The sequence below is a fragment of the Anoplolepis gracilipes genome, chromosome 11, assembly GCF_047496725.1.
Source record: "Anoplolepis gracilipes chromosome 11, ASM4749672v1, whole genome shotgun sequence".
In the NCBI taxonomy this organism is placed as follows: domain Eukaryota; kingdom Metazoa; phylum Arthropoda; class Insecta; order Hymenoptera; family Formicidae; genus Anoplolepis; species Anoplolepis gracilipes.
The window spans coordinates 9,861,426-9,875,115 of NC_132980.1; the positions used below are offsets into that span (position 1 = coordinate 9,861,426).

Genomic DNA, 13,690 nt, shown 5'->3' on the forward strand with positions numbered 1-13,690 from the left:
TTGTCATTTCAAGAATATAATAATTATTTTAATTCTAAGAAAATTAAAATCTTCGATTTGAACATGTGTTATTTTCTATCCAACATTTTTTCCTTTTCATTCAAGAAAAATTATTCTTCGATGAGAAGAATATATTTTTCGCGGTTGAACTATATAAAATGTTTTTATTCAAGCAAATTTTCTTTGTTTAACGCAATATAATTTCATTTCAAGATTTACATTTTAAAACCAAAGATATTGTCAAAATTAAAATATTTTTTTTTCTGTGTACAACTCTGGATTAATATTCTTACGGATTGAATATGGTAAAGAAAAGCATTTTAACTCTGCATAGTTAAATTACGTTGTGTAGACACAATATGTAAAACTGAGAAATAGACGTGAATAAAATTTTATTTAAACAGCGTCCGACTTTGTTATTTTCATTTGTGCGTCCGATGCGTTGAACGACGGTTGTATGTGCTTTGTCATAATTATATTTTGCGTTTGAGATTTGTAATGAGTTTCTTTCTGGTTCCTATTGTTTTTTTTCTTCAATTTTTCCACTATAGCGTTACATGGAGAAGTGCATTTGAGCGCGCATTCGACATTTTTGTTTGTAAAGTTTGAAGCCAGTAAGAAATTTATTACATTTTGCGTGTCTACGTACTTTTAAATATTTTAATGTATTACATATCGTTATATATTATATATTTGTATGTTGTATTGCTGAAGATGGAAACGTTCAAATTTTTATTTTTAAAAACTTGAGTTTTTACTTACCCTTACATCCTGCGCTGATTCCTATCGCTTTCTCCTTAATGTTATTAGTTTCATTTAAGAAATTTCTTATAAATTATTATTTTTAAAATTTTATTTCACTTTAATAGACTATTTTAATTAATAATACCAGTTACTATATTATTTTGTAATTATTGTTGTATGTAAATTATGAAATGTTTTTTATTAGTTTATGATAATAATAATTACGATTTATATCGCTCATCAATTTACAAAAAAAAAAAAAAAAAACAGAAAACAGATATAAAATTTAATATAATTTAACTAAAAGTATTCGTTTTTCAAATCTTTCCAAATAAAAATAATTTTATACTAAAAAATAATAAGGAAGAGAATGAAGAAACAAAAGTTAAAGTTCATCCTTCCATCAAATCATCTTTTTATTCAGCAGTCTTTATACATATATCACAATTATTAGGTATTTAAAGAAAATGCACAATACAAGGTTTGCGATGAATATAAAAAAATCGTGAATTAAAAAGGTGAATCTAAAATAAAATAAAAGTTCGTAGAGAAGAGGAAAACAATTTATTAATCTAGAATATGTACAGATTCCGAAGCGTGTTAATCGATCGATTCGTCAAATTCAATAAGATCCTATCAATTGCTGGGACTGATAATGACGAGGCTGGTAACCCGACGACGGATACGCTTGTTGCGTGGCGTAAGGCTGAGTCCCAGGGTACGAGGATCCTGGAAATTCTCGGGAAGCACCATATCCGGAATAAGCTGAAATCACACATAATAAATAAAATGTCGTATAGAAAGCACTTGGGGATTTCAAAATAGAATGCTCGAATATAATCAACAGAAGTAATTAAATTTTCATACAATAAAATAGTCTTTAACATTATTAAGATTTATTACATTATTTCGACTGATTTATTATATTTAATTTGTTGTATTTATATTTCCATGATAAAAGTCCGAAACTTTTCGATCTTTAACAACCTGTTTTTGCGAGAGATTTTCTCGAGCTATTGGACTTTGAAATCTCGTTACTGCTGCGAGAAAGATCTTATCCACGCCCTACGTCTTACGCGACCCACGCAGAGAGTCATCGGTCCTCCCTCGACTTACCTTGACCCTGGTTCTCATCTGGATGAGCGTTCGCGTGCTGGTAGGCCCGAGCTTCGGCATCGGCGAGCTCGGCCAGTCGGGCAGCTTTCAGGGCCGCCACTTCCGGTGTGTCTATGACCGTCCCGTCCTCGGCCAATGGCGCCGGCACGAAGGTAGTGGTCTTGGCGGGTAACGCGTAACCCTTCTGGTCCACGAAGTTTGCTCGGGCGTCGTATTGTTGGAGTTGCTGATAGTTGAGCGGCGAGTAAACTGGCGGCGCCGGAACGTGATTCGCCGTCTGATAAATCGGTGTAGGCCGCTGATAATTGCTGGCTTGTCTCTGATAGGGCACCGCCGTAGGTTGAACGGACGTTGCGTAGCTGTAGATCGGCGACGAGATGTGCGGGTTGTAACCGGACGGCTGTTGCTGAGCCTTCTCGTCCTGGGCCGCTCGGGCGGCGGCCCTCGCAAATTCGGCAAAGTGTGCGGCCTTCGCCTGCGCCACTTCCGGCGTGTCGATGACGTTACCGTCCTCGCCGACCGGAGCCGGTGGCGCGTAACTCGGGGAGATCTGTTGGTGCTGGGGGTGGACCAAGGGATTGCCGTACGAGGATGGACCGACGTACGCGGCTCTACAGGTCACTGCCGTAGCGAGCAGGAAAATCTAAAAGAAGGAAGATTGAAAAAAATATAATGATACGTATTTAATGTAAAAAATAGTATCTTTCTAGTTATTTTTTTAATTTCTAAATTTCTAAATTTATTTTAATAATTTTCAACGCTAACGCACAATCGATAGTTGAACCTTCGTCGTTGCTTATCGAATTATCAAATTGCACGATCGACATTTCTCGATTATTTTTTATCAACCTTTCACTTTCCTTTATCCCGAGATCACTCACCAGGCCTTTCATGATGATCGAGGGGCGTGTATCCTTCACTGAACTCCCACACCTTCTTCCTGATAAAAAAAGGAGCGCTGCCTGTTGTGTCAGTATTCGCTCCCAGGACTGAGGGACCCGGGCCGGACGTTGGTTCGGCGTTTTATGTTTCTGGAGAACGGCCAGTCGGTACCATTTATAGTCGCGTTCGTCCGTCCCCTCCCAAGTGGACCGATTACCGGGAACCTGGAGGGAGTCAAAGAGGTGATCGGCTAACCCGGGATGTTTGCTCGCGGATGGAAAAAGGGAGGGCTCTCTCCTTCTTTCATTTCTTTCTCTCTCTCTCTCTCTCTCTCTCTCTCTCTCTCTCTCTCTCTCTCTCTCTTTCTCTTTCTTTTGCCATTGGTGACCTTAACATTTGAACGCGGTTCCTGCACTCGTGATCAGAAATGTATCGCGGCAGCTAATGATGCACTCGATTGCATCTCGATTGACAGGCTGGAAATTGCCAGCGATCTCTCGACATTGACAGGTCGGGAATTTTCATTCACGGAATTAACACGTCGAAAGATACCTATCTCTTTTTTTTTTAACCATATTTCTTCTTTTTTCGCGTAGATCAAGATTCTGCGGCAGCGATTTAATCACGCATACATATGTATTGTATTAATGTTTCAATGTGTTTATCGCGTTATTGACCAAAGGAACATCTACTTTTCACTTCGATTCCAATTCGAGCTTGATTAAATCGCGTCCACTGATAGAATGGATCTCGATATTGAGAAACAACAAAGGCGTGCGTGAACGCTAAACGACTTACCAGCCCTGAGCAAACGATTTGAAGGACTCAAAGTCGAAGGACAAAGTACATTCAGAATGCATTCCCGTGATACAAAATGCATCACTGCAGTACATTTATAGCTTATACGGATCTCTGCATATATATATATATATATATATATATATATATATATATATATAAAATATCTTCAAACATATTCGTCATATAAATATTTAACTGCAATCTTTAAAGTTAAAATATTCTAATTTCACTTTACATAATATTTCAATACATTTTATAGAAAGGGTATCCAGAGATAATTTTAATATCTTTTATAAAGGTATGTTATATAGTATATATATATCGATTATGTGTTGAATAGATCTTAGCATGGCGTATGCAATAGGTGTGTCGCATAAACACCTTTGACATCGTGCGACATAAAAACTCGCGTTACAAAGTGCACCAGCAAGTAAATGCGAACAAGCAAGGTGACGCGTTATTGTCATCGGTACGAGAGGCCGCGCCTTTCCTCGCCGTTTCGCTCATTAACAGCCACCGTTATTATTTCACTATCACACGGCTTATCAATCTGCGTCGTCGCGCTCGATCGGATCGGCGAGTGATTTGTTGCGGCCACCCCATAGTCGTTTGTTCGACGAACAAGGAATATCGATGTTACGAAAGTGACAGTGTGACTGTTATTGCACGGAATAGCCATCGCGGGGCAAAGCTTACCGCAAAGCTGATAGAATATTTTTGCTGACTTTGATTGGGCAAATTTCTCGCACTGTGCTATTCGGTGAAACGCGAGTGTCGCGTAATCGTTAAGTAAGAAAAAGAAAGTAACATGTGTGTAACCACGAAAAAGCAGAGCAACGATACTTTTCAAATTTAGTTACTTTAAATTTAATGATTGTATACGATGGTGTTGCCGTCAATGTTACATAAATCATATAACGTCTGTAGGGTGACCTAAAAAATCAATCATTCGAGAAATGGCCAAAAATCGTGCGCAACGAGTTTATTATCGTCGTCGTCTCTCTATGGTTATGTCATTGTTATTGGCGAATTACATATGATTGGTAACATAATGGTAGCATAAACTGTTACAAGAATCGTTCGCTGTAACATATTAATCATGCACTCAAAAAAATATTTTGCTAATGTAGATAGATTTCTAGATGTCTCGATTAAAATTTATCGCTACTTTTTGTATCTGTTAGAATATTGTTTGTCACGTACAGAATTTATAGCAACAATATTCAAGCAATACCTCTAGAAAATTTAGATCCCCCATTGCCAAATATTAATCACAAATATAATTGTTCTTAACAAAATAGATACCACAGAAAAATGTTCTGTCTAAATTACACTAATAGTACAGATATAAATTCTGTCTCTATCATTTAAATTGATCAAGTGCAAAATATATGCAGTATCACAGTATTTGCTAATAATTTATCTGTTTCAGTTAATTTTTTACACCTAGAACATTTTTATTCAAGTTACAAGATCATTTTTTTTTAGTGTGGTACATACAAATTTCGACAGATTAATGAGTTTAAATGAAAAGTTTATGAAAATGACGAGGGTGTTAATAATAATTTTCACGGACAACGAATTTACTTGCTAAATCTGTAAAAGACACATTTCGAAATGATTGCATTTCGTGAATCGATTATTGCGACGTTTTATTGTGGTGCGAACAGTCGATCTTTCTTGAGATTAACCCGTCATCGTGTCTTTAATACTTTATTACTTTGACAGCTCCGCATAAATTTCGTGCAAATGACTACAAGACCGTCATATAAAAAAATGTTGCTTTTTTTTTTTTTTTAATTAAAATAATTTTTAAATATTTAAATCCAGCTAACTATGGTCTAGATATACATTCTTTTTTGTCGACATTATACTATTATACGTATAGTTTTGTTATAAATATGACAAAGATAAAAGCATGATTGTTTAAAAAATAAATGTAGAGAGCTTTAAATTTTAGAAAGGTATTTATAATAATATATTTATATAATTTTTATATGTATAATTATTTATACTATTTATATCTGTAATTATATTTTTAATGAAAAATTACGAATTTTTTAAATAATTTTTTTTGCGCATGAAATATTTCCTTCACAATTAACAATATTATAAAAAAATAAACTAAATACATTCTGTGGAAAAGAATATTAATTTAGAACTTCCTACATGTCACAGAATAAGTCACCCTCTGGCTCTAATTTTTTTACATACAAAAGGGGAGCAATAATGGAAATAAAATACTCAAAGAATTACGCCATCCCAAGATTGTCCAAATTTATTTGCATCCAATGTTATCATGTATTATTACCAAGTTTAATTCAGTGAAGATAAAGACGAGCGAGCGGCACATTGTGATTCAGGACAACGAGCGGCTGTTCGTAAACGGCCGATCTCGCGACCTCGTGGCTGAGTTTCTCGTTGACGTGCGCCGCTGCGTGTTCCGCCTTGGCGAGGGCCACTTCCGGCGTGTCCACGACGCGCCCGTCGAGCCCTATCGGCGCACCGGGTACCAGCTTTGTCGCCACCGGGACCGGTTCCACAAGCTGAGCTCTGCCGATCACGGCCACGTTCGACGGCGCGATGTAAGCGAGTAAATTGGCCGATTTGACGGCTTCCTGGGCAAGATTGATCCTCTCGTTGACGTGAGCGGCCGCGTGCTCGGCCTTGGCCAACGCGACTTCCGCGGTGTCCACTACCCGGCCGTCCAGGCCAATCGGTGCGCCGGGTACCAGCTTGGTGTAAATCACTGATGAATCAGCGAAGGCACAAGCCAGAACGGCAGAAAGAACGATCTGGAAAGTGTATCATCAGATATATTTTATATGTATATTTTTTTTAATATTAATACATTTTTTCATAATAAACTTTATATTTTCTTCACATCTCTTCTGAAAATATTTAAGCACGTTCTAAGAAAGAAACCGTTTGATCATTGTTTAATCCTAACGAAACTATATTATACATATTAAAAATTAATACACATTAATTTCAAGTCGTTTATGTTTGATTTATTACAAGAAGAATATCTATTGATATAATCCGAGCGTTTTAAATAAAAGATAGCGGTAGCATTTGAAGACATTAATTTTCGTCTGTCGCCTCTTTAGTTTTATCGCAGGCCCAATAATATATATTTTTTATATAAAATTATATTACGAGATTATATAAGATCATATAAAGAAAGTATATTTTCGTAATATTTTCAGAATTTAAATCTTTGAGTAATACTCACGAAAATCTTCATGTTGAACGAAATAGCTTAGCTCCTTTTTAGCGCTACTGATCAGTACTCGCCAAGGTGCTTGGATAATATGCCCTGCACCCTGTCCAATGCCGCTATATATACTCCGTCGGAAAAAGAGGCTTTGTGCCGAACGCTTCGTCTTACCAGGATACGTTCATCGCGACGTATGCCCATACAGTGTAATATACATTTGACATTGACGTCCATCGTTGTCTCGCTTTCGTTCATGTAATCGCGATTAGCATCACCTTTGTCGGCACTCGCGACCCTCACACGACGTTCACCTAAAATGGTCTCTCCTCCTTTCAACTAGATTGATCGAATCTGCGTAGAAACGATCGATTGGGCGATTCGTTATGCTCGCTTTTTTTTTTTTTTGGCATCGCCAATTTGTCGACGATTTTTTTCGATACGTTTTGAATTTAATTATTGACGTAAATATATAATTCTTTGTCTTTTGGCTTGTAATGTAACTATTTGATGAAGAAGAATTCTCTATTTAAATTTATATTAATTAAAATATTGTCATCAGAGAAACAATAAAAGTTTCATGACAATTCTACATCGAAACTTGCAAAATTTGCAACTATCATGTAATCTTAATTCAAAAAGTATTTAAAAATTCACGTTTATTATAAAATACATACATAAGTATGTCAATGATTTAAAAAATTTTTTTTTTTTTTTTGAAAAATAGAAATTACTTTTAAGTCTAATTATAAAAAAAGTACGAATTAATTCAATTTTTTACGCGAGATAAATTTTTTAACTTTATAAACAAAACAAACACCGTAACTTGTTGCTTGCTTAATAGGATCTTTAATTTTACTTTTTATATATTTATCTGGGGAAAAAATCACGTGAATTCTAAAATCTATAAATACACTATGCCACTTAAAAGTTTCTGTGAAATACAACAAGCGCAAAAAGATTGACGAATTCATTTTGACATCGGACTAATCAAGAATTAAGTAATACAGTAAACAGACAAGTAGGTAGGCAGATAGAAAGGTATCCTTACCTAATCGAATAAAAACAATAATAAACCCGCTTCTAGAACTGATTACGCGATCGACTCAGTCTTTACGTCGCAAGTGCGACCTTGTAGACCGCGGCCGATCTGGCGGAGAAATGGAAACGGGATCGTGTGTCTTCCCGACCTCGTAAGAAAGAAAATCCCTCTCCGTTTCATCCCACCGTCGTCTCCCGCCATCCCGCCGTAAGCTCTCGCTTTACAAACAGGCTTACCTTGCTCTAGAGAAACGGAAGTGACCGATCACCACATGCAGCTTTCTGTTTCTCAGGCGGTTCTAGGTCTTCTCCCTTCGCGTCGTCCCGCAATCGTCTCTATCGATCGTTCTATTACGTGATCTAGCAGGGCTATAAAAGCAGCATCTAGTGCATCCTGCTTGACATTGCATTATTCCTCTTTCGTTGATTGTGTTGACAAGACCGTTGCTTCCGGTGTTCTGGATACCGCGAGAAAGATATGAGACGCTTCGCGATCGTGATGCTGGGCCTGATCAGTCTGGTCTCGGCCAAGCCCGCTTTTCTGTCCATACCGTTGACGTATACGACATCCTTGAGACCCGGTACGCAAGTCGGTACCAGCCGCGGGCAGACGCTGGACAGTCCAAAAGATTCAGTCGCGCACCTGGACGAGTGGAGGTCGACTTCGGCAAACGAGGCTGAGAGATCGGTTGAATCGCAAGAACGAGAATCGTCCCGACTTGTCAGCGACAGTGCACCACTCGGCGTCGACGGTAGGGTCGTAGACACCCCGGAAGTCGTGGCAGCCAAGGCGGCCCACGTGGCCGCACATGTCAACGAGCACATCAAGCTGGCAAGCGAGGCTGCGAGATCCGATAGCGCTTTGGATTCATTGGAAACCAGCGACGTGAGACTCACTGACACGGTGATCGATTCTAATGGCAGAGCTTTGCATAGACCGGAAGTCGCACGCGAAATGATCAACCTGAAACCCGGCGACCCTCTCGCGCGACTCGTGGAGGGTTCCGCGGTGCCGTTGGTGCTCGGCAACGGTGTCGTCGCCGCTTTGGTACCCGTCGGTCTCGATGGCAGGTCCGTGGCAGTGCCGGAAACGGTGGTGACTCGTAGCGATCAGAATCCGGTGAACGATGTAAAATCTGTAAACGCTCTGGCGGTCGCGGGTCCAGCTCTCGCCTACGGTAGATTGACTTACTAAGAAGGGATTTGCCTGAAGCACTCTTTTGGAGAAGATATATTTTATAGCTTATTATTATGTGTCGACTAATTGCATGTCAAATAGTAATGGATTATGCATAGTTACTCTCTTCTATCTCTTTCTTGTTGCATCATTTTTAACAAAAGATCTATTGTGGCGCATTTTACTCAATATATGATATATATGTTTATTAATAAAAAGTAAGTTTATAAAAAAATTGCATTTTTTCAATAAATCTTTTTTGCTAAAAAGATACAATTACAGCAAGACTTGATTTTTGTAATTTATTAAAAAAGGAATATATAAAGTTATATGACGAATAATCATGATTACAAAAAGAAATTATTATTTATATAACTAAAGATTTATTATGGATGATTTAATATTAAAATATTCTATGTTAGCACACAATACGTAAAAGCGAAAGAAAAAGTTTTATATAATAAACAATTACATAATAGAATTTAAAATGTAAAAAATGCTTCTATTAAAAAGAATAAAAAAGATTAAATAAGAATATAGAATAGTTATTTATCCCTTGTATGTAAGATAATTATTTTCATCCCAAGACGATGGGGGTATTCTATATAGATTTATAAAAGCAGAAAATATATTTATACAAAACTATTATATCACGTAAAAGATTGTAAAAAAATTGTTATTCCGCAATGAATATAAAATAAAACGTTTATCTCTTGCATGTACAATATTTTGCGGCTCAAGCATTCGACTCGTCTCGACAAAACTCAAATAGCAAGACGGCAATAAAATATTCCACATCTCATCTCGCAGTCTCCGTACGATCATGTAGACTTAACCGATTCTCGCAAACCAGTCAAGAGATTCCGCACCCCTAAGCGACCGAACGAAGGAGGATATAAACGGGCGATAAATTAGAGTCCCTAATAATCCTCCTCTTTGCAATTCCGCTCGGTACCCTCCCCTTCCCTTGCGATAACGATCGCAAGATTACGCGCGACCTTGGCGTAAGCGAAGCGGATCCTGGCTCGGAAAAAAGGCGCCTGATGGAAACCAGACATCTCTCTGTCGCGAAGCCGGATTCCGACGATCGCGACCTCGAAGATACACTCGCGCGACCAGTTTTCGCTGCGTTCCTCGTTAGCTTCACGAATTTTTCTTCGCGAGAGGAAGAAGAGGACCACGCGTCGCCTCAGGGTGTGGCTGGTCGCACGCCATCGCGTATATAAAGGTGTCCTGGCTGCGTGTCGGAATCGAGGATATACAATCGACGCGCCGTCGATACAACCGCTATGAAGATCGTGTCCGTAAGTGCTCGTCCTGTCGATTTTGGACGTGGGAAGACCTATCAATTTCGCAAAATTACGCGTCGCGTTGGTGGTCTTACGTGGGTTTCGTGACTGCAGGATTATCTCTAACAAAAGTCGCCCGTGATATAAATTATTCGGCCAAAGAGATTCCGCTTCTCGCCTCCCCCCCCCCCCTCCCCCTTGTGTCGTGCAATTTTTATCTCATTATACAAATATCTGTTTGATAAGAGCGACGAATCCAGGCTTTACATTCTGTCTATAGCTAGATTATTATATAATTTCTACGGTGTTAAAAATTACACAAGAGGGGTAAGAATTTTTATTTTAAAAATCTAGATAATAAATAATAAATGGGGCAGAACTTTATGCAAGACACAATGAGGTTTCAATTTACGCCGCTCTCGAAGTAAACCGCTGATACTCACCTCGTTGTAACATCATCCGACGATACTAATCCTAAATACCTAACACCTCCCGTAAATCTGCGATAAAGACAGGATCGTATAAACTGCAATGTAGCGAGTTATGCAAATCTCTATAAAATTATAATCATAAGCTGACTTGACACACGTTTTCAGCTTTTCCTTGTTTACTGCTTTATCGCCGCCGGCTACGCCAAGCCGGCGGTGTTCCTTGGCTATCAGGACAGCCTGGGCCAGTACAGTTTCGGGTATAGCGCGCCAGGGTCGGCCAGGTCGGAGGTCAGGACGTCCAACGGTGCGACTAGAGGCACTTACAGCTATGTCGACGAAACCGGCGCGATCCAGACGGCGCAATACGTCGCCGACGGCGAGAACGGGTTCCGGGTGTTCGCCACGAATCTCCCGCAGGCTCCGCTTCCGGTCCAGGACACGCCGGAAGTGATGGCGGCGCGCACGGCACATCTTCAGGCCCTGGAACTGGCAACGCGACGGGCCGAACAGAGTCAGAATCAGGAGAACGCGCAAGAAAGGAAGCTCGAGAGCAATCAAGGTGATGCGAATCTCGGCAAAACGCAAGAACAATTGGAAGCGAAGTTAGTGAAACTTCCGCAGAAGGAGAACGCGGAGAAGGTCGAGCCGAAAAAGGACGACGACGAGAGTCTGCAAGCAGTTGCTTCCAGAAGCGGCGTCGATAAAACGAGCGAGAAGAACTCGCAAGATATTCGCGAGGTACGTTGATTATGTAAAAAAAAATTTGTCGCAATCTCTAAAAAGTACTTTTTGCGAAAGCGATAATTATATCTTTACGCACATAAATTATTTATTTAGTCTTAGAATCTGTGTTTTCCGTTCTCTCAAAATTCTTTTCTTAAAATACTGCTTTAAATATACTTAACAAATATTAGATTAAAAAAAGAGCTATCTTTTTTTATAAATTTTTTTGATAATAGAAAGAATTCGATTGCTTGATATAAAATTTTCGTAAATTCTCGGACAAGATTGTTAACGGAATATCCAAACTACCAGCGTTTCGAAATTTCACGAAATATTCTTGTCCCGAAATTCCTCATTGCTCTTCTCAAAAATGGTCAACAGGAATCCACCGGAAAAGTGACGGAGGAAATTGTCGGCGGTGCAAACATCCCGGCGATTCCATTAATTTCCTCTCGCCTGCTGCTACCTCAAACATCGGGAGGAAACGCGGTACCGATATTCCGCATCTCCCATGGAATTTACGAGATCGAGCCGTCCGCGATACCGGAGTCGTCGGTCGATCAAGGTCGTTAGGATTATAACTTGCCTTTACCTTTTATTAATTCAATCTTTCCGCTGCACTGATCTTATTAGACATTAAATTATCATGAATTATTTTTTAACAAACACGTTGAAATTCTCACGTATAATCGTTCGACACGGTTCGCTGTATAAATATGTATTTTGATTATCGGCATAATTAGAATCGGATTAATTTGAAAATTTGACACGATGAGAATCTACGTATGCAATATTGTACTAAAATTATTTTTTCCGTTGAAAAAAAAAGTTCAATTGCATATGATGCAGAGAATAATTTTGAGATCAATTTTCTCTCATTTTTCTCGCCCTTCTGCCGAAGGTCGTCGTATTTCCGGGACCGAGAACCTGGTCTGAGGTCACTCTTCTCTGATCGCGACTGGTTCGCAAACTCGTTTGTTTGATAATATCTTGTGTAAATTGATACTCTGATTAACACGATCGAGTGGGTACATTGTAGTAAGTTTAACGCTTGAATTAATAGAATTCGCGAGTTATCAGGAATAATTGTCGGTTCTTCCCCGCAGGCATTTCCGGTGTGATCACGCCAGCATCAACGATTTTGAAGAGCACGGCAATTTCTGGCAATCAGGTGGCAACCCCGAAGGAACAACAGACGCAACGAGCGAATGAACAAGTTGTCACTGTCAATACGATCGCACCATTGAGTGTAATTCCACTGAGTTCGTCGCATTCGAGTTTCATCAGATACGCGTCACCGGTGTCCCTTCATTACGTCGCTTACAACGTTCTGTGAATACGACAGAATACATATCCTCGGGAGAGATACGACGATTTTCATGGAGCGAAAAATCTGAAATAAAAATCTCAGATGAAATAAGCAGATTAAATCGGGCTGTTTTTCTTGGGTTTTTTTTTTTTATGTGTCAAGATATTTTTATTCTTCTTTACAAAATAATGCGGGATGTTATCGGACAATACATAACGAAGTATGATATACGCGTATATAATAATCGATACTAAGGATAAGGATAATTAAAATCAGCATCATCGTCGCCGTCGCTGCCGTTGTCACCTGTCATATACTAGTAAAAATACTTTGATAGTATTTATTGGCGCATAAAATATAATACTAAGTTATACATAAAATGAGATAAAAAAATTAAACAGTAAAATCCTTAAAAAGTATCGCAGCTTCTTATACAGTCGCGAGTAATGAGAACCTATATCAGGGAGAATTGATTAATAGTTAATGTAAGATTCGATGATGAAATCATCAAATACGTAACTTTAGATTGTGCATACACGATATGTGTCAGTTAGAACAAATCATATATTCCTAACATCTCGACTACATTCAGAAAATTTCAGACCAGACAATTTACGCAACATTGGAAAATGCGTTAAAATTTCACTTAAAAGTTCACCTCGAATTCTAAATTACTTTGATTGAAATACATCTGAGTAAAGCAGTTGGCGATGTTCTCGGAGGACACTCGAAAACGCAATGCAACTGATTTACTTGATATCAGATGGCTACGCGTTAATCAGAAGATTCTGTTTTCTTGATTGATCCGATTTTTTTTATTCGACAATTTCACCGAGAAGAACTGTTGTAATCACACAAGTAGCCGCGCGACTGCCATTTGTACGGACGATTTAAGCTCGAAGTGAATCGTGTAATAATTCATCATCACGGCAGGACGAATCTCGAGGAATTCCGCGCACA

At 38.8% G+C, this 13,690-nt stretch overlaps 3 protein-coding genes across 3 annotated transcripts; 2 read left to right on the plus strand and 1 right to left on the minus strand.

Annotated features, from left to right (window-relative positions):
• Positions 1-1,289: 1,289 nt before the first annotated feature.
• LOC140670859 (uncharacterized) lies at positions 1,290-6,916 on the minus strand. The gene is made up of 5 exons (XM_072901643.1): positions 6,779-6,916; positions 5,871-6,338; positions 2,742-3,023; positions 1,861-2,503; positions 1,290-1,509 (listed from the first exon to the last, which is right to left on the minus strand). Exons 1-5 carry the CDS (start codon positions 6,788-6,790, stop codon positions 1,367-1,369), a joined length of 1,548 nt encoding a protein of 515 aa, XP_072757744.1. The 5' UTR covers positions 6,791-6,916; the 3' UTR covers positions 1,290-1,366.
• Positions 6,917-8,004: 1,088 nt separating this feature from the next.
• Positions 8,005-9,269, plus strand: LOC140670984 (uncharacterized). Its single transcript, XM_072901947.1, has one exon. It carries the CDS (start codon positions 8,280-8,282, stop codon positions 8,994-8,996), a length of 717 nt encoding a protein of 238 aa, XP_072758048.1. The 5' UTR covers positions 8,005-8,279; the 3' UTR covers positions 8,997-9,269.
• Positions 9,270-10,021: 752 nt separating this feature from the next.
• Positions 10,022-13,129, plus strand: LOC140670860 (uncharacterized). Its single transcript, XM_072901644.1, has 5 exons — positions 10,022-10,107; positions 10,207-10,282; positions 10,864-11,436; positions 11,803-11,986; positions 12,528-13,129. Exons 1-5 carry the CDS (start codon positions 10,022-10,024, stop codon positions 12,755-12,757), a joined length of 1,149 nt encoding a protein of 382 aa, XP_072757745.1. The 3' UTR covers positions 12,758-13,129.
• Positions 13,130-13,690: the final 561 nt, after the last annotated feature.

Bases quoted from the DNA above. Each gene is read 5' to 3' on its own strand.
- LOC140670860 (XM_072901644.1), top strand. From the start codon at position 10,022: ATGGAAACCAGACATCTCTCTGTCGCGAAGCCGGATTCCGACGATCGC. The intron at 10,283-10,863 runs GTAAGTGCTCGT...ACACGTTTTCAG, and splicing joins CCGCTATGAAGATCGTGTCC to CTTTTCCTTGTTTACTGCTT. The intron at 11,437-11,802 runs GTACGTTGATTA...AATGGTCAACAG, and splicing joins ACTCGCAAGATATTCGCGAG to GAATCCACCGGAAAAGTGAC.
- LOC140670859 (XM_072901643.1), bottom strand. The intron at 3,024-5,870 runs CACTGAATTAAA...GAGCCCTCCCTT, and splicing joins CGCTCGCTCGTCTTTATCTT to TTTCCATCCGCGAGCAAACA. The intron at 2,504-2,741 runs GTGAGTGATCTC...TCCTTCTTTTAG, and splicing joins CGATCATCATGAAAGGCCTG to ATTTTCCTGCTCGCTACGGC.
- LOC140670984 (XM_072901947.1), top strand. From the start codon at position 8,280: ATGAGACGCTTCGCGATCGTGATGCTGGGCCTGATCAGTCTGGTCTCG.